Genomic DNA, 20,864 nt, shown 5'->3' with positions numbered 1-20,864 from the left:
GGCAGATGTAAAACAGACTTGGAGAACACGTACATATCACTTAATGGAATAGCCCACCCATACTTGAAAATTTGTTGAAAAAGTACATACCTTCAGGCCACCCTAGATTTATTTATCAGAACAGATTTGAAGAAATGTAGCATTTCAGCATCTTTTGCTCCCCAACAGATCATCTGCTGGTTCCATCAGAATGAGTCAAACAGCTAAGCTAAGTTAAAGGATTTTTCTTTTTTTTCCTTTTCTTTTACAAACACAGCTTTTCAGTTTTTTGGAATAACGGTTTTGTTTTTAATTAGCCATTCACTCGGCACCCATTCACTCCATTGGAATCATTAACGAAGTGATGTAATGCTAAAAATCTCAAAATCATTTTGAAGAAATAAAACCATACAGAGTTCATTTTCATTTCTGTGCAAACTATTCCCTTAACTGACAAATTAATTGAAAAAATAAAAATAAAAAAACCCAACACACAATAACATTAAAAGCTAAAATAATTTCGTTGCCCAGTTCAATTGTCCAACAAACACAGCCAAGAACAGAATATAGACGAATACAGTTTTTCTTTAATAAATAAAAGATAGAATCAAATTGCTCCCTAAAATTCCTTTATTTCTTATTAATTTAAATAACTTAAATAATGGCCACAAAATACCCTATTGTTCATCCACAAACTTTTAAATATGGGTAAATTGTTTCTCCAAACACATCTTGTCCAAAGTTCATATCACTTTGTTAAGAGGATCTTTGGGAACTGAAGGCCCCATATAAAATGTAACAATGGGCAACAACAGCCTACCAGAGAAGATTCCTCAACAGCCTTTTGATTGAGAGACCAGTAGAGCCAGAGAAAATTGCAGCTGTATGGTCATATAAAAAGGGATTAATGTTCTTATTGAAAAGTATAACCAAACTACTTCATTTCAAAGATGAAACTGAACACCACTTTTGGCTCATATTTCATGATTAACTATCAGCCCCTTTGCTCGACCCTGACTGGCCTAAAGGCTTTAAGGACTCAATCTCAATCATCACTGTCAGGGAAATATAGCGGTTCACACGCACACACAAAAAACAAAAATAGGCCTTTCGAAAAGTGAAGTACAAAATAGAAATAAACTGACAAATTTAGTAAAAACTGGAAACAATTAAAATACCACTACACATTTAAAAAAAAAAAAAAAAAAAAAAAAAAAAACTAATAATTATATAACTAATGTTTAGACCACATTTTAACTCCCCATCTGTTATTCCTGATGCTGCATCTCTTTCACCACAAACACACAACGGTCATATTCTGTGCAGTGTATTATTCTTCATTAAACCCCCGAAAAAACAAAAACTTACTGCGTTCAGTCCAACTACAACGGGACAGCATTACAGTAACTGTCCCATCACACCTGTAATCTAAATATATCACAAATTCTGTTCTGACATTACACACCAAACCTGCTTATGGTCATGATAACTCTAGAGGCCACAAATGAACTGTAAAAAATGACTACCGTTTTCATACTCCAACCAATTGTAAAACTTCTGAAACACAGATGAAAACCCCTTACGTGAATGAAACAGAGAACTGTCACAAAGACAGTTCAAGTCCTGAGAACAAGGTGAAAGAGACAAGGGAACAAAAAGGAGATGAGTGATCTGGTAGGAGCATGACAAAATGAATGTGTTATCCTAAAAATGGTAAGACAGATTAAGGAGAAAAGGTGGTCTGCACACTTCAATATTTATATTATGTACACAAAAAGCACAGACTCATTCACTTTTATAGCCGCCTCAGAGCTCGTTTTTTATCAGTTTTCTTCTTTGCAACTATATTAGTATTGCCACTGGAGCTGCTGTTACTTAAATTGTTGGTGACAACCCCATTTGTTACCAAAGCAGCACCGACTACACGTTTGTTTGGGTCTCCTGCATGCTTTTTGGGTTGGGGTCCATCAGCAGGCTCTTGAGGGGCCCCTGATGTGCCTCCCATAGCATGGATCTCTGTTAGAAGGTGAGCACGGGATGCATACTCCTTATAGTCCTCCAAAAGTAACTTCCCAGCCTCTTCGTTCAAGGCAGACTCTGGGTTAGGATGGATCAGAAGGCACTTGATAGTCTGTGAAAGAAAGATTTAGAAGGATTTGGATTATAAATGTGAATTACATAATACAGTACAGAAAAAGGTACCATTTTGCAAGTCAAGAATTATAATTATAATTTTTACAGCCTGGTTCGCAGAGGAGAATCTGGAGATTTGGTTTGGTCCTCACACTGCATATAGCGTGACCCATTAAATGCAACTATAAAAAAAATTAATTAATAATAGTTATAATATTACACTATTTAGTTTTTTTTTAATTAATTAATTAAATATTAATATATTAAATATTAAAAATAAAAATCAGTCCTAGCATTAAATACAAATGCATTTATTTTATAGTAAATAAACGTAAAAATAAAATGCTAATATTTCCTACTACCGGTAATTTGTCTGTTTGTCTCTTTAAGAAGAATCGCTTTATGTATTCCCCAATGCTTTCAGGTTAAAAATAAAACATAGTACAGTTTGTGATCTAAAATGGTATTTGTGCATTAACAGCTGTCAACCATGTCGGTACGCAAATGCGCCATAAGAACATTTACATTATGCATTTATTATTTTGGTTGCGCATACGGACCACTTATGCACCCCTGGTCATAGTTGTACAATACAGGTACACTTGAAATACTTTTTTTAAAATACATACACCAGTCATGAGGTACAAGTTCTGTTGCAACTAGGCATGGGCACCAACAGGAGGAGGAAGGGTCAATGTTACTCTCTAAACTGCACTCAGCCTGAGGGATTCCTACTCTTTCAGTCTTTGAGGAGAAATGGAAAACAGCGCATACCCCAGGAACGGTATAACGGAAAATTAGTGGTTTTGAAACTGTGACATTTTCAAAATCGCGGTATACCTTGAAACCGGTAATCGGCCCATGCCTAGTTGTAACCACATTTACTCCACGATACAGCGCATGCGATATTTAATGCACATTTACTGACATTAAAAGCACACCAGTCTCCCTTTTTTGCTAAATGCGATCTATCCACTAAACCAATCCCAGCACACCATTCCACGCAGCGTAGACAGTAATGGTGGTGCTCTAAATACACCAGGCATTATAGTTTCCCATGCACAGCTCATCAGTAAAGCTGCTTCTGTGATCAATAGCACCGGTAAATTATTCAGAAGTTATTCAGATGCATTTAATACACAGAGCAGTAGATCACTGACAAGCTGCACTATAAATCACACTCATTAGATCAATCACTTTCGATTATGAACATGATAGTGTAGCTTGTCAGTGTTAGTGTTTTTATTAATGCCATTTATGTTTTTGGTAATACAGCACTTAACGAAATGAATGTACACATAGACAAGTTATATGTAAGGGAAATGTTATTTTGGAATTTCTGTCATCTAATGTGATATTATTGTTCATGATGAAATTTTATTTTACTGCTGTAATTAATTTATAGCATTATTAAGATGACCCGTTGAGTTCATTTTGGAAGCGATGACTGATGGAGATAGATATATATATATATATATATATAGAGAGAGAGAGAGAGAGAGAGAGAGAGATGCAAACACATGCAAGTATACATTTCAGAATTTATAAAATTTACAGTATAAAATTATGAATATAAATATAGAAGTAAATGTAATGTTTTCAAAGTATATACACTGTGTATTCATACACATACACACACACACACACACATTATGTAAACACAAACCTATGTACTGTGGGTGTATTTATATACACAATACATATACTCAAAACACTATGCAAACAAAAACTTAATTTGGATGTGATTAATTGTTTGACAGCACACACACACACACGAGTATTTTTGTGGTTTCAAAATACATAATACATTTTCCATTCAACCTTTTTATTAGACTGCCGATTTCCTGTATTAACATGTATACAAATATACTAAATCCAGAAATAATAAGATTAAACGTATTTAGATACAAAATAGTATTTCAAATACTGCCCATCACTGCAGGAAATCAGCATCTTACCTTACCTTTATACTAGGGCTGTCAAAATTGCTCAAAAATGACGTTCGAATATTCCCTCTAAAAAATACACGAATATTCGAACTATTAGAACATCTGGTGGCGCATGTTGTCAATAACGCGCATTACTTCAATAACAGGCCAAAATAATACAAAGAGACATAACTACTTGTATAAACAGTCCATTTAAGTTTAAACATATATGACAACGTATTACCTACACAAAAACAAGGAAATCAACTAATGGCCAAGACTGCAGACCTCAAGCTCTCTCACCCTCACGTTCTCTGCGCATAATGTTTTAAATGAAAACTAATTTTTGTGCAAGCAATTTAAGGTCGCGACTGTTGTCCCAAATATAGCAGGCTTCATTCAGTGATTGAAACAGATAATATTAACTGAAGTTTTACAGCATATAGAACTGACATTGAATGCTCCGAGCGAGCTGTGCTGTGGTAAACATGGGACTTTTCCTTAGCCGTGTTTCCACTATCGAGCTAAGACCGGGCGTGCTAGTGCGTGCCAGGGCCAGTCGCGTTTCAACTGTCACTTCCGGGGCTTGATCGTGCCTCGCCGGGGCTTCCTCGGGGCCAACGGCCAGGGTTTTTTGGCCCGACGAAAACATCTCGGTTACGTATGTAACCTTGGTTCCCTGAATAGGGAACGAGATGCTGCGGTGACGTCACCACGTATGGGAACACCTCCGGTGTGACGAATGTCTGAAGCCCAATACCATCCCGCCAATCCTATTGGCCAAATGGCGCATAGCACCACCCTACGCATGCGCACGCATGATATACCTGGGTGCAGCGCGCCATTTCGCTCAGATTTCATGACTGAAGATGAAGAAGTTATCAAGGTACGGAACGGCCAGAACCGCAGCATCTCGTTCCCTATTCAGGGAACCAAGGTTACATACGTAACCGAGATGTTCCCTATCATAGGTCACTTCGATGCTGCGGTGACGTCACCACGTATGGGAACGATATACCAAAACGCCTGACGTACCTGATAACTGAGATCCGAGGAAGCATCTGCTCAAGCGGAAGAACCCGGGAGCCAGGAGCCATCCTCACATCCAGACTGTAGGACTTGATAAAAGTGCTCGGTGAGGACCATCCTGCCACAGCACAGATATCATCCATAGAAGATCCACTGAGAAAAGCTTGAGAAGAAGCCACAGCTCAAGTGGAATGAGCCTTAATTCCTAAGGGCGAAGCGAGTCCGCGCGCCTCATAGGCCAAAGAAATTGCCTCCACCAGCCAATGGGACATGCGCTGCTTTGTAACCGCATGGCCCTTACTTTTATGTCCAAGACAGACAAACAGCTGGTCAGATTCACGCCAAGGGGCTGTACGATCCACATAAGTCTTTAAAGCTCTCACAGGGCAAAGACTTAGATCTCCTGACCCAGCCTCAGCAGGTGAAAAAGCTTCCAGGAACACTTGCTGAAAGCGAAAGAGGTTAGATGCAACCCTAGGAACATAGTTAGGCCTGGGCCGCAGCAGCACCTTCACAGAGCCCGGTGCAAATTCCATGCATGAGGGTGAAACAGAAAGAGCCTGTAAATCCCCAACTCTCTTGAGGGAGGATAAAACCATGAGAAGAAGTGTCTTCAGTGACAAGAATTTATCCGATACGGTCTCCAAGGGCTCAAACGGATGCCCTGATAAACCTAGCAACACAATGGATAAACCCCATGAAGGAACTCGCACAGGGCGGAAAGGCCTCAGCCGTCGCGCACGCTGTACGAAACGAGAAACTAGTGGATGACGCCTCATAGAGGCACCGCCTATGTATTCGTGGTAAGCTGAAATGGCTGCCACGTAAACCTTAAAAGTGGCTGGTGTTACGCCATCCGAAAAACAATCCTGGAGGAACTCCAGCACTGAAGCCACTGGGCAGTAAACTGGATCCACATTACGATTGCCACACCAGGCTGTAATCAGTCTCCACTTGAAAGCATATAAGCGTCTCGTAGAAGCTGCTCTAGAATTCAATATAGTCTCAGTGGTTTCAACAGAAAGACCGGGACATACTAATGCACTCCGCTCAGTGGCCACGCCCACAGTTTCCACAGATCCGGCCTCGGGTGCCAAATCAGCCCCTGTGCTTGTGATAATAAATCCTGTCTGAGGGGAATCTCCAAGGAGAGCCCGCTAGCAGACTGATCAGATCCGCAAACCACGGCTGCGTGTGCCATCGCGGAGCCACCAGCAGCAGCTGTTCCATTCTGTCCCGCCGTATTCTGCATAATACCGCTGGGATCAAACGAATCGGAGGAAAAGCATACAGACTGGTCCTGGGCCAGCTGTGAGCTAATGCATCCACGCCCAGGGGCGATGGGGGGCATAGGGAGAACCATAGCGGGCAATGCGTAGTCATGTTTGACGCGAATAAATCCACTTTCGCTTGCCGAATATCCGCCATAAAAGATTCACCGTCTGGAGGTGTAATCTCCATTCTCCCTGTTCCAGAGCCTGTCTGGATAGCATATCTGCTCCGAAGTTCAAACGTCCGGGGACATGAACAACTCGGATCAACAGAAATTTCTCTGAGACCAGAGAAGAACATGTCTCGCCAGCCTGCACAGGGGGCGAGAGCGTAATCCTTCCTAATGATTCAGGTATGAGACAAACGCTGTGTTGTCTGATCTGAGCAGCACAAGACGGCCGATCAGCAGATTCGCGAATTACTGGAGAGCCAGAAAACTGCCAGTAATTCCAACCGGTTTATATACCAACTGCGTTGTGCAGCTGTCCACACTCCATGGGCTGGTAGCCCTTGACAAACAGCTCCCCAACCGGTCAAAGACGCATCCGTCGTGACGGTCTCTGGGAAAGCTCAAATCCCCAGCCGAACCCCGGTAGGAGAACTCGGTTGGCATCCATAGCTTTAATGACATCACACAACTCCGTGTCACCGAAATCGTCGGATGCGGAAGACAACGGGGTGAAATATTTCGTCTTTCCGCCCACTTTTCCACTGAAAAGGGCGCATGTGAAGTAACCCCAGACAAATTACGGGGAATGCCGCTGCCAATCGTCCAAGTGGTTAACAGACGGACGCCCTGGAGCCGCAACGGGGCCAGAGCTACATCCATGCATTGAGAAGTACGGGGTCTACGACTTCTATAGCCCCTTTGCTCAGCAGAGTTGACATCTCCTTTCACAACACTGCTATTACCATCAGTCTACCACCGTGGAAAGAATTCAGCGGAAAGAGGCAGGCCTCTAAAAACGAATTGGTGTATCCGTGACAATTGTGCGTAACACCCATTGAGAAATGCCGGGCAAGCGTTCCACGCGACCCAAAACGATACTAGCAGTCTCAAATTTCCGCTTTCTGCAACGCTGTCATACACATAATGTCCGTGCACGGAAAAGCCTGCGGCATTCGTGCACAGGGGAAGTGTATTCATAAGAGCTATTGCGTCCCGTTGTGTATAATCCTGAACGTGTCCACGGCAGGAATTAGACCAACGAATTGAACATCAGGCTCTGCCGCTAACTAAAACGGCGGCTGTGCGAGCCGTCATAAACGGGTCGTCTGTGTAAGACCCTTGAATCGCCCCTCAAGATCTGAAAGCTGGATTGCGCAGTGTCTGAGGGATTTTTTTTTTTTTTTTTTTTATTTACGCCTGGCGTCACAGCCCGATCCAATGCTGCTCGAAGCGCTGTTTGCTGCGAGACAGTCAATGTTAGAGCGTAGGGACTGCAGTGAGAGTGTTGGATGCGCATTAGCGGTCCAACAGCACTCTATAGTGGAGGGCACAGTCCCTGGCGAACATGAAGTAAAGCGCATGCGTAAACTTGCTGCGTTTCGTTGTGTATAATCCTGAAGCGTATCCACGGCAGGATTTAATACACCAAGATAAAAATCGGGCCACGTCGCCATTGCGAGAACGTGGCGGCTGTATGAGCAGTCATAAACTGGCCATCTCTGCCAGCCTTTTGTGCCGTCCCTCAAACTCTGAAGGCTGGATTGTGCAGAGTGTCTGAGGGGGCGCTCAAATGATAGCTCAATCCAATGATGCTCGAGGTGGCTTTGCTGCGAGACAGTCAATGTTAGAGCGTGGGGACTGCAGTGAAAGGGTTGGATGTGCATTAGCAGTCCAACAGCACTCTCTAGTGGAGGGCACAGACCCTGGCAAACATAGAAGGAAAGTGCAAGCGTCAAACTCGCCGCGTTTCGTTGTGTATAATCCTGAAGCGTGTTCACGGCAGGATTTAATCCAACAAGATAACATTAGGCCACGCCGCTAGCGAGAACGCGGCAGCTGTGTGAGCCGTCATAACTGGCCATATTCGCCAGTCTCTCGTGGCGTACCTCAGACTCTGAAGGCTGGATTGTGCAGAGTGTCTGAGGGGGCGCTCAAATGATAGCTCAATCCAATGATGCTCGAGGTGCCTTTGCTGCGAGACAGTCAATGTTAGAGCGTGGGGACTGCAGTGAAAGGGTTGGATGTGCATTAGCAGTCCAACAGCACTCTCTAGTGGAGGGCACAGACCCTGGCAAACATGAAGTAAAGCGCATGCGTCAAACTCGCTGCGTTTCGTTGTGTATAATCCTGAAGCGTGTTCACGGCAGGATTTAATCCAACAAGAAAACATTAGGGCCACGCCGCTAGCGAGAACGCGGCAGCTGTGTGAGCCGTCATAAACTGGCCATATTTGCCAGCCTCTTGTGGCGTCCCTCAGACTCTGAAGGCTGAATAGTGCAGAGTGTCTGAGGGGGCGCTCAAATAACAGCTCAGTTCAGTGACGCTCGAAGTGCTTGTGCTGCGAGACAGTCAATGTTAGAGCGTGGGGACTGCAGTGAGAGGGTTGGATGTGCATTAGCAGTCCAACAGCACTCTTCAGTGGAGGGCACAGACCCCGGCAAACATAGAAGGAAATGCATGCGTCAAACTCGCTGTGTTTCGTTGTGTATAATCCTGAAGCGTGTCCACGGCAGGATTTAATCCAACAAGATAAACATAGGGCCACGCCGCTAGCGAGAACGCGGCAGCTGTGTGAGCCGTCATAAACTGGCCAAATTCGCCAGTCTTTTGTGCCGTTCCTCAAACTCTGAAGACTGAATTGTGCAGTGTCTGAGGGGCGCTCAAATAACAGCTCAGTTCAGTGACGCTCGAAGTGCTTGTGCTGCGAGACGGTCAATGTTAGAGTGTGGGGAAGAACGAGAGGCTTCTCGTAAAGAACCGTAATAAGAGAATAAAATTTGCCGAAATAGACACGACTCGATACGTCTAGACGAGACTAGGTCGCGGCGGAGTTTGGCGCGATCCGTTCGGCTAGAGAGGTAGTCAAACGGCATCGCTATATAATAGCAGTCCGCCATGTCACTTAATCGTGGCAAAAACCCGCGCCGTTCGTGATATGCGCTGATAAGGCTGCTTCCAGGACCTCGAAACCTCTTGGTGGAGGTCCGTGAGAAGGGTAATTTATCCACCGCGCGGATAGCCACATAATAGCACACTGAGGAAGGGGAAGCGCGTTTCTCCTGTCCGCTCGGAGGGAGAGAACCGCTTATGCCGGTCAGAGCCTACTCTGAGTAGAAGCTGCGGTTAGACAACATAGTATAAAACCAAAACTGCTCTGATTAACGCGCTCGAGTAGGGGAGAGCGAGCAAGTGGAAAACTCCAGTGCATCACTGTACTCATAGTCAAGCCGCACATATCGCCCCTAACCAACACCTCGTGCGGGGCCTCGGCGACCGCAGAAGCGAACGGTGGGGGTTAGACGCGAGGCGACTGAAGAAATAGACTCCAGAGCGCGGATACTTTTCTTATTTTACCATAGCCGTAGGCTATCACAGAGAGAACATGAGAGAGGCTGAAAACGAATCTCTCATGAGTGCCTCCCTGTGATAAACCCATATACGGCTCTTACCTTTCGTTGACTCATCGCGTCCGCGAAAGAGGAGTTAACACTGCTCGAAGAAAATCGCTGGAGAACGCGAGATGATAGGGCACAGATGATTCGCTATTCCTGAAGGAATGAAATCTGAGCGAAATGGCGCGCTGCACCCAGGTATATCATGCGTGCGCATGCGTAGGGTGGTGCTATGCGCCATTTGGCCAATAGGATTGGCGGGATGGTATTGGGCTTCAGACATTCGTCACACCGGAGGTGTTCCCATACGTGGTGACGTCACCGCAGCATCGAAGTGACCTATGATAGGGAACCTTGGGCCAAAGCGGGCCAGCTGGGGCTAGAGGAGGGGTTATGAACAAAGGCGGAGTTTCTCCGTGTCTGGAGAGCGTCAGCGCGGATCATTTCAGAAAGATAACAGCTTTAACACCAGCATTAAGGACGTTTTAAAATAAGTTGAGCCCAAAACTCACTCTTAGTTAGCAGCAAGTGTTTGAAATAACTTGATCCAATGTGGATTATAATCACTAAACAGAGCAGAAATATTTATAAGCGATGTAAAAGACTATGCACGCTAAACATTAACGTTACCATAGTAACCATGGTAAATATGACCGCTTGGAGAAATCAGACGTCAGCTTCTTATTCTCCATTACAATTGTGTAACGTTATTTATTAAGTAACATTTTATCTGTCGTCTCCTTTCGTGAGTTTAGCTCCACGTTGCATATCATCAAAATATAATAATGGTTTTTGTTTGGGAGCTTTTATAAAAATAGAGAGTCTGCGCTGAGGGTCATTTCAGAAAGATAACAGCTTTAACACCAGCATTAAACACTTTTTTTTTTTAAATAAGTTGAGCCCAAAACTCACTCTTAGTTAGCAGCAAGTGTTTGAAATAACTTGATCCAATGTGGATTATAATCACTAAACAAGGCAGAAATATTTATAAGCGATGAAAAAGATATGCTCGCTAACATGTTACCATAGTAAACATGGTAAAATATGACCGCTTGAAGAAATCAGACGTCAGCTCCTTATTCTCTATCACAATCGTGTATTTATTAAGTAACTTATATTATCTGTCACAAGCCTCGTCTCGAGAGTTTTTCTCACGTTGCCTATCATAAAAGAATATAGCCTAATAATGTTTTGTGTTCTGGAGCTTTTATAAAAATAGAGATATTATCATTCATTCTAAATATGACTGCTACTGTGGCTAATAAATAGAAACAGACTCGACTGAATAACAGGCTATTTTCATGAGCGTTAAAAATAAATGAATAAAATAGAAATAAGTGTATTTATGTGTGATTAATTTTGAGTCCTGATAAATTAAATCAATATGATCAATGTATCACTTAGATGCTTTTGAATGTGAATATATAACAAAGCATGCAAACAGGCGGCCGCTTTTATCATGTTCGTTTTGTGATCGCGCATGGTCCAGTGACTTATTTCTTAGTTTTCTGATAACTTCTCTTTGATGGTGAAATTTTGAGGTTGCATGACGTTCTGAGAGGCGTGTAAAGGGCGTGTTTTAGTGATGTGCTTTAGGAGTGCCTGCGCTATTCTGGCCTCGGTGCTACTGGCCCGGGGCTATGAGCCCTGCCCGGCCCGCTTTAAGCCCTGGCTGGCACTGGCCCAACAGTGGAAATGCGGCTCTTGACATGAAACGATAAATTATCAAACCTCGGATCCATTGCTTGACAGAACTCCCCGAAGCCTGCCCCATCCACGATACTGATGGGTCTCATGTCCTTACAAATGAACTAAATTATTTTATCCGTTATGGCCTCTTGTCGTGTTGCAGACAAAGAGCTTGTGGCGGGCGATGCAAAGTAACGTGACTGTTTAGCTGGAGTTCCACACATTATGCCATGCTCATTTGGGTGCACATTTTTGAGATGTGACCTCATGTTGCTAGTGGTCGAATGGTATGCTAACTGTATCTTAAATAGCTTGCATACAACTTTATCTCACGGGTCAACAATTTTACCTCATTTTCTGTGCTGCGGTTGAGTTGGGCTCTGCACTTGCTGGATTTTTCCATGAAGACGCGTCAACTTTCAGCAATGATGCTGTGCCAGACAGTGCGACTCCTGTGACCTGTCCCTGAACCCTCAGGCGCGCTAGCGCACAAAGCAGACAACCACGCCTCTACTACCACTGGCGTTTTTTTCTACATAATTTTTTTTTTCTAATATTAATTTTAACCTTCGAAATTAGTTTTTTTTTTTTACTATTTGAATATATATTCGAATTTAGAATATTCGTTGACAGCCCTAATTTATACCTTATGTAGTTTGAAGATTAAAAAAATACTCAGATTAAATGTTTAAATGCAAAATACATTCAATTTTTTTTTCAAAGGTATTTAAATACAAAATAGTATTTTGTATTTCAAATACTACCCATCTCTGCATACATACACACACATACATATATATATATATATATATATATATATATCAGTGTTTCTCAAACTTTTTCAGCACAAGGACCACTTTATCTTCCAATTTTTTTCTGAGGACCACCTGACAGAATCCCACTCTAACACGCCCCCAAAAACCACCAAAATAGGAAGGATAAGCTAAATTTAAGTTTAATATGCAACTGTTTCAAGTAAAAAACTAATTATTCAAACACAAATGCAATAATATGATCAGAAATTATTATATACATTTTTATTTAATTTGAAAAAGTAAATGTGAAATGAGTTGCAGCTTAATATGAACAACAAACTACACATGTGGAAAAAAAAACTGCAATTAAACGTACTGTAACAGCCTAGGTCCCACTTAATGCCATTCCAAAGAGCCATTAGTTTAAAACTGAGGTGGTGGGTATAGGAAGTCTATGGTTGTAACTATGGTAACAATAAAATGCTGAAAAGAATGTTCCCCTTAATGTCCAATATCACTGAAATTACTGGGATTTTACACATGAAACAAAAACTAGTACATTACAAAACTAATAGATCTGTGGATTCTAGATTTTGAGATTTCCATCTAAAACTTAACGTGAATATTAATGAGACGGGTGGTGCTGCTTATCACACATCAATGTCTGGCTCCAAACACTTGCCTATAGTTTAGGTCATCGTTTCGCGGACCACTAGGGGGCGATGGCGGACCACTAGTGGTCCGCGGACCACACTTTGAGAATTACTGATATATATATATATATATACACACACACACACATTAGGTAAAAAAAACATTCAAGTAAACCCTTGGAGTAAAATGCTTCATTAGAATTGGCTAATTTTTATTTTTGTTGTCTTGTAGCAAATTGTTACTAGTATCATTTAAATCCTTACTGTAACTCATAGCGTTACAGTAGTTTCATCAATGAAATGCACATTTACATTTTTCTCCGTTTAAAACCTATAGACTAACAATTAAAATCAGTGTTACTATGAGAACTAAAAAACTAAAATATGGTCAATTAAATATGATAGTACAGGCATATTAGCATACATAATAGAATCTGTTTGCCTTTGATTGTCTTTTACAGGGATTTTACTTGGTAATGGTTATTCAATTACTCAACTAAAAACTGTTTTAAACAAAATAGGTGATTTATGTTTTACAGTAATGAAAAAAAAGAAAAAAAAAAGTGTACAAATGTATATATTTTTTGGGTGTTTTTACCTGCATTTAACTCTAGGTTTACCAGGACAGTAAAAAAAAAAAAAAAAAAAAACTAAATACAAGTAAAAATACTACTTACTAGCAATACATGTCTCAGGCCCAGCTCTGCCTTCCAGTCTCTTTTCAGCACATTGACACAGATCTCACCCTTGTGCCCAACATTAGGATGGAAAATCTTTGTGAGGAAATAGCCTCTGGGAGGTGCAGCAGGAAAATCCTTCCCAAGAACCAAACGCATCCGGAATACCCCTCCCGCATACGGAGTTCCTTCTGTTGAGAAACAGGGAAAAAGGTTAATTGTTAACTTCGCTAAGGTCCTTTAAAAGGAGAACTAATATGCACTATTTACCTGGGCCCTCAATAGCAGTGTGTAGCTCTGTGATGTCCTCTTCACTGGGGTAGATCTTGATCCCCTCTGGAGGGTCTGCTGCCAAGGCGGAAACCTCTTTATACACAAGTCTCAACACTTGAGGCGGCAAGTTCTCCACGTTTGAATTCTAAAAAAAAAAAAAAAGTCACAAGCACGAACAACATTAGTAGCTACAAAGTGACATTTGCTGGTGAATCTGCGCATGTTCATGACAAAAAAAATAAACCTTTACTAAAAATCAATATATACGTCTTGTTTCATGGCAGGTTTAGGAAAGCAATAATCCTGAAAATACACTTATTTTCATCAACAGAGTTATTTAATACCAAGTAACGTACTTCAACAAATGGCACATGACTGCTAGTTCAAACATCAGAAGTACAATCTGTTCTATTAACTCAAGACAGAAAAAAAAGGTAAAAATCAGAGTTAAAACAGGAAAAAAAAAATGTAATCAACTATATTGTGAACGATAAAGTTTTAGTCGTAAATTAAGTTACAGCTTGTACCTTCTAATGATATAACAGTTAAAACCTAAACTGCTAAAAAGTAATGAGTAAAAAAATTATATTAATCAAACGGTTAGAAGCACCATTCAGATTAAACGTACCATTTCCAGTTGTGTGGGGTTTTATAATAGCCAGCAAATTTGTCTTAAATCAGAAAACTTGGCTAACTGCTAACGTTACCCAACCGATCCGGTGATCCACCACAACGACAACCGACGGAAACCACCGGAAACGGATCTATAATTTGCAAATCAATCAAGACAGCAAAATATACCAAGAGGTTTAAAGAATTTACAAGTTATCAAAACCACTTTCTCACTGTAATGTCGGTCGGTTTGCTGTGGCTACCAAACCAGGCTAAGCTAACGACGGGCTTCCCGAGAAATGAAAATATCTAACTACTCTCAAGAGCTTTCCTTTGGGAAACTACTATCCGAGGTTGTTCTCAGATGAAACGTGCCGTCTAAAAGTTTTAAAGTCCAATGTGTTGTCTGTTTCGTCTGATAAAGTTAGTTTGCTCGATAGCTGCCGTAGACTGTTACCAGCTAGCTTGTCTTTTTGACACAGGAACAAAAATACAATTCGTCTAAGAAGCGGTTCGAAAAAGGAGTAACCAATCAAAGTCTGAGAAGCATTGCACGTGCTCAACAATTAAATCCCTGTGGCCAATCAGAAGCTTGGGTTACGCTGACGTAGTATACGTTGGAACCCTCACGGACCAGAGAAAGTGGAGAATGCGAAAAATGCTCTTTGGTAATAGGTGCGTTTGAATAACTCATGCCCTCCCAAAGGCAGGACAAGTGTTGTTTCAATTCATGATCCAATCAAAGACTTAGAAATCACATCAACATGGGGTTTAATCTTTTGTTGAATCATTTAGTGTCCCTCTGCAGTGTTCTTTATACAAAGTAATAGGGTGATTTTGTTCAACCTAAATCATTTGTAGCCTGTTACGACTAGCCAGCTTCTATATTTAAAATAACTTGAGTTGTGAATCACATGGTCATAAATTCACAGCAACCATTTCCTGTGAATTAAAATCTGTGATAGGCCTCCCCCGAGCATTAGCTTAGCATAGGTTATTTTGTTGCTTTTTTTTTGTAAAGACCTCTATGCCAGTAAAATCTGTAACGTCAACCCAAGGCCAAAAGAGTTTTGAGACCTTCTGAAGACCCCTGTTTATTATAGTAATTATTATTATTATTATTATTATTGTTGTTGTTGTTTTTGATGTTGCTGTTGCTGCTACTGTTGTTGCTCCAATTTCCGTTTTATGACCTTTTTTGTTTACATTTATATTGGCAAAACATTTGCGGTGTTGCTGTGTAGAAAACACAAAAATAGTGAAAAGCAACATAAAAAATTGTTTTACAGAAAGCTTGCAACTAACCGATAACGTAAACGATCAATATCAAGAATGTATGACTTTTTATATTTTATTTTATACAATTACTATTTTCTTTACAATGTGTTTTATAAAGATAATGATTTAATTATTGTTATCATCATAATCCGTCATTTAGGTTGTTTTCTGACATTGAAATCAATCTGATAATAAAAGTGTTTCCTGTACCGCTTAACGACCGATTGAGGGCACTCCAACCCTTCGTTTTGTACTAATTTTTGCAGTGTATATTTGTGACCCTGGAGCACAAAACCAGTCTCAAGTCTCTGGGATATATTTTTAGCAATAGCCCTTGAAAAAAAAGACCTGAGTCAAAAGTATCGATTTTCCTTTTATGCCAAAAATCATTATGGATATTAGGTAAAGTAAAGAGTCCGACTGTTTGTATTACCATGAAAGTTTTATTATCGTCCTCATAACTATTTTTATTTTTTATTTTATTAACAATAGTAAAGTGACAATGTAAAGTACCATATTTTTTAAATTTCCTTTCGTAAATATATAAAAACTTAAGTTTTGATTAGTAATATGCATTGCTAAGAACTTCATCTGGACAATTTTAAAGGTGATTTCTCAGTATTTAGATTTTTTTTTTTTTTTTTTGCACCCTCAGATTCCAGATTTTCAGATAGATGTATCTCAGACAAATATTGTTCTATCCTAACAAACCATACATCAATGAAAATCTTATTTATTCAACTTTCAGATTATGTATAAGCCTCAATTTCGAGAAATTGACACTTCTGACTAGTTTTGTGGTCCAGGGTCACATTTTAGTTTAGTTTAGTTTTGTAGTAAAAAATATTGCAGTTTGTATTCAGAATATCGCATGTTCAGCATTTGAAAGTAAACTGGTTAAATTGTACGACAAAAAAAAAAAAAAGATAAAATTGAATTAAGGCAAGTGTATAATAAAATACGTGTTTTAACAACAACAATAATGATGATAATAAAACACTTTAATCTTTTACATTTATGCAAAATATTATTACTGTACGCCAAGAATCAAATTTTGGTCTCTATAGAACTTTCTAAAATAATAACATTTCGATTAATATCCGAATTTCCTGGTCCCTGCTGAAAGGCTACTGAATGAATCCACTTTTACACCAGTGTGTTTTGGTCACTAGCGCCCCCTGTGGAGCTCACAGGTGTACTGCTAGAGGACAGCAAGAGGCGTCTCCTGTCCTCAACGAAACAACAACACAACTTCCGGCCGATCCTCACAGACGAGAAACACACACCAGCGTTCTCTTCTCACAGATCCGTGTAGGTTTAGTTATAAACAGTGTGAGGAAACACTAAAGATTCGTGTCACGGTACGTCTAAGCAGCGTTTGTTTCTGACTGTGGAGAAATCAGCGCGACGCGGATTCTGTCTTCCAGAAGGTAGGATGATGATTTCGATAATGTATCAGTCATGGGCTGTTAGCTCGCGTGAACGCAGTTACATGAACGCGTTACTTGGGCTTAACGTTACTTAAATGTTAAACAACGGGCTGAATGTACTTGTGATGGCAGGGTGAGTATGAGCGAGGGCGAGGTGTTTCATGAGAAACAGAGACTGGAGCTGTGCGCCATCCATGCCTTGAACAACGTGCTTCAAGAGAGAGTTTTCACCAAAGAGACGGCGGATGACATCTGCAAGAGGTACGTCACACACACACACACACACTCACACACAGACTCACACACATAGATGTGTGTACGTATATAAAGGTCATCATTTGAGTCCCCTTTGTATTGTTGTATATGCTCAAATCCGAAGTTGTCTGATGTGTTTCTTTGCAGACTGGCCCCACAGTGTGTGATGAATCCACACCGCTCAGTGTTGGGCACGGGGAACTATGATGTCAATGTCATCATGGCAGCGTTGCAGAGTCGGGGGCTCGCTGCAGTTTGGTGGGACAAACGCCGGTGAGTGTGAGAGCAGCTCAGAGTCACTTTATAAATCATGTGATGATCATAACAGGTGAGTTCATTTTCCTCCATATCTCTTGTACGCTGTAGGTCCATACAGAATTTGTGCCTGGACAAAATTCAGGGCTTCATTTTGAATGTCCCATCAAGGGTGTCACTGGGATTTGTGTCTCTCCCGCTGAGACGCAGACACTGGCTGGCGGTACGGGACGTCAACGGACACTTTTATAACCTAGACTCGAAATTAAAAGGGCCTGCCTGTATTGGCGGAGAAACAGAACTCAGGTAAAGCCTACTATTAATTTTTTATTAAACAGTACAAACTAATTATTGCAAGAAAACATTAGTGCATACAAATTTACACTTTCCAGGTGTATACACAATGAAATGACCCACATTTATCCAGATGTCATTGATAATCAGCGCAATGTTACCCAGACACAATTATAATGACGCAGAACAGGTAATTAAGTCAGAACAAGAGCAGGACTATAATGGCAGATGGTTGGTAATATCACAGGAAACAACAGACATACTGTCAAGATGGATCAGCTGATCTTCTGGGCCACTTTTGCATTTGTATGTATTGTGGCGTTATCATATAAGACAGACAACACACTTCTCCCAAATCAGTACCGACTGAAAGAAATGATACACTGAGAACCTTTTTAACCTTTAGTTAAATTCACTAAAAGTAGTAAGCTTCAAAGTGACCTTGTATTGTTGTTATTCTTAACTAAAACTGAACTGAAATAGCTCAAATAAAATATAAATATTAGATTAAAAAAACCTAAACTGAATGAAAATTATATAAAAAAAAAAGCATATGAATGACAAAAGCACATCAAATGACTTAAAATTCAAAAGAGAACTGAAAATCTAAAAATAAAAGCAAAGTCAAAACATTAATGAAAACTATATCACTATTTAATAATTCCAAAATAAGATTATTCTAACAGTGTTTATTCAGTGAAAGATTCATCAGATTGATTAAATGATTACTTATGAGTTTCATTACAATTCATAAAAAGTGTCTCAAAAGAGTCTTTTCCGCTGTATGATTCTGAGTCACTAAAAGAGCGAGTCAGCTCATAAGAATCATTTATTCATGAATCAGACTATACTAGTTTTACAAAAAAAATTAATGTCCACTTAAAAAGTGATTTGTTCATAATTACTAATAAAACCATGTTTTAACATAACCTTACTTTTTTCTACACGCTGATGAATACAGATTAAACTTGCGTTACTAACGTAAGCTAAACTGATTTTAGAGGAATGAGGAATCCAATAACGCCAGACACTTGTGTGCCATTATTAGTGAATGAAACCCAATGAATCATGGTCTTTGTTTTTATCGATTCTTCATCCTTCCTCCTCCCAGGTCATTTCTCACGGAGCAGCTTTCTCAGGATGTTGCAGAAATGCTCCTTGTCGTCCAAAAGGAAGTAGACGACGAAGGGACGTGGCTGAAAGCAGACGACACCAGGAAGTGATGAAACCGAACATTCTCTCTCTCCTTCTCTCTCAGTGTGGAGTGATGACGGAGAAAGAGAGAAACACTGGAGCGCCGAGGAGCTTTATGGAGAGCATCACTACAGGAAGATGCTCGCATTCATCCACACGAGAATGATCTAGTGTTGCCTCGTATGAAGGAGCCGTTTATCTGAAGTCACACTGGCTGTGCTTGTGGGAGACACTACTATAGCTGTGCCAGCCACGTCACTCTCCTCTTTTCTGTCTTTCTCTCCTCTCAGGAACTACCATCTCTCACTTTATCTCTATCTATGCACTCCACTGCTGAAGTAGATCAAAGATTTGATGTGTCTTTGTTACAACTATGCACAGAAATGGTACTTTAGAGTTCAAGTATGTATGGCTCGTTGCCTTTTAGACGTCAGTGTACATCTTACTATGCATAAACAAAGGAGATCAGAGATTGTAGCTCTATCTCATGCTCACGTCCTTTACTCTTTCAAGCTGTCTTGCAAACTGCCTCATTTACATCGACTCGGTGAAAACCACCAAATTGAGGGAAACTGAATAAATTTGAGTTGTTATTTATATGAATTTCTACTTGGACTGTTTTTGCTCACGCGGTGCTCGTGGAAGAGCTGTTTGAAATTGTCTTTATGACTACAAATGGTGTTGTGTTTTTGTCTGATTACTAATGTTTGTTGAGTTAATGTGCTGTTGTCAGAGCTGGATTTTAATATCTCATAAATGATATTGAATCAAGTCAGTGTCAATTGAATTTTGCGAAAAGGATCATGTTAAATGCAGAGCAGGGTCTGAAGACTTTGGGCGAGTATGCCACAAAAAGTGTGCAAAGTTAATTAAATAAAAATTAATGTGGGATTTAATAATAAAAAAAGTGCCCCAAGTCAGTTACCAAGTCAACATTTCGTAATTTTTTTTTTTTTTTTTTTTTTGTCAGATCTATGTCAATTAATAATAGTTTCTGCATAAATCTTGCCTGAATTTTATAGGTAATAGTTGTAATTGTAAGATACTTATTTATATGAATTGATTCAGTACTGGGCATAGATGGAATAACATACGCTTCATATAGTTAGACAGGTCAAATAGTTTAAATAATATTTAATGTATATTTTAAATAATAGCATTTAATATAACAACTAATAAAAACATTTTATAGTGGAAAATCTTTCTCACCTACTGCAGGTAATAACCAGGTATAGGTTTATTTAGCAGGATGCATGTAGTGTTTTGCATCAGCAGCTGAAAAGACATAAAAACATTTTCAGACGTTCCACTTTTGTTACTGTATTTTTATTTCATTTATATTAGACTCTGTAGTGAAAAAGGATGCCATTCAAAAGGAGCATTAAAACATTGAAACTCATTTTTTAAGGATTAACACCAGGTTGATAGCCAAGAGAAGGGACCGATGCAATTTCAAATGTATATATATCTATATACGTATATACTGAACTTGTCTTTGACACACACACACAGACACAGATGGTGTTTGCAAGATGTCCTGATGATTATTGCTGCTTACATTGTAGCCATTGCATTGCAAATGGCAAAACGCAGTTGT

General features: G+C 40.2%; 2 protein-coding genes across 2 annotated transcripts; one reads left to right on the top strand and one right to left on the bottom strand.

Annotated features, from left to right (window-relative positions):
* Positions 1-544: 544 nt before the first annotated feature.
* ube2s (ubiquitin-conjugating enzyme E2S) lies at positions 545-15,058 on the bottom strand. The gene is made up of 5 exons (XM_026284454.1): positions 14,796-15,058; positions 14,578-14,713; positions 13,947-14,094; positions 13,677-13,867; positions 545-2,110 (listed from the first exon to the last, which is right to left on the bottom strand). The coding sequence occupies exons 2-5, from the start codon at positions 14,578-14,580 to the stop codon at positions 1,775-1,777; spliced, it is 678 nt and encodes a 225-aa protein (XP_026140239.1). The 5' UTR covers positions 14,581-14,713; positions 14,796-15,058; the 3' UTR covers positions 545-1,774.
* A 2,016-nt stretch (positions 15,059-17,074) lies between these two features.
* Positions 17,075-20,038, top strand: LOC113116346 (josephin-2-like). Its single transcript, XM_026284453.1, has 5 exons — positions 17,075-17,269; positions 17,402-17,530; positions 17,672-17,797; positions 17,891-18,085; positions 19,185-20,038. Exons 2-5 carry the CDS (start codon positions 17,409-17,411, stop codon positions 19,294-19,296), a joined length of 555 nt encoding a protein of 184 aa, XP_026140238.1. The 5' UTR covers positions 17,075-17,269; positions 17,402-17,408; the 3' UTR covers positions 19,297-20,038.
* Positions 20,039-20,864: the final 826 nt, after the last annotated feature.

The sequence above is a fragment of the Carassius auratus genome, chromosome 16, assembly GCF_003368295.1.
Source record: "Carassius auratus strain Wakin chromosome 16, ASM336829v1, whole genome shotgun sequence".
Classification (NCBI taxonomy): Eukaryota; Metazoa; Chordata; class Actinopteri; order Cypriniformes; family Cyprinidae; genus Carassius; species Carassius auratus.
This window is presented reverse-complemented; position numbering and strand designations above follow the sequence as displayed.

Excerpts from the sequence above, each read along its gene's own strand:
- ube2s (XM_026284454.1), bottom strand. Across the intron at positions 13,868-13,946 it reads CACTGCTATTGAGGGCCCAG|AAGGAACTCCGTATGCGGGA; the intron begins GTAAATAGTGCA and ends GTTTCTCAACAG. Across the intron at positions 2,111-13,676 it reads GCCTGAGACATGTATTGCTA|ACTATCAAGTGCCTTCTGAT; the intron begins GTAAGTAGTATT and ends TTTCTTTCACAG.
- LOC113116346 (XM_026284453.1), top strand. The coding sequence starts at position 17,409 with ATGAGCGAGGGCGAGGTGTTTCATGAGAAACAGAGACTGGAGCTGTGC. Across the intron at positions 17,798-17,890 it reads GTTTGGTGGGACAAACGCCG|GTCCATACAGAATTTGTGCC; the intron begins GTGAGTGTGAGA and ends TGTACGCTGTAG. Across the intron at positions 18,086-19,184 it reads GGCGGAGAAACAGAACTCAG|GTCATTTCTCACGGAGCAGC; the intron begins GTAAAGCCTACT and ends TCCTCCTCCCAG.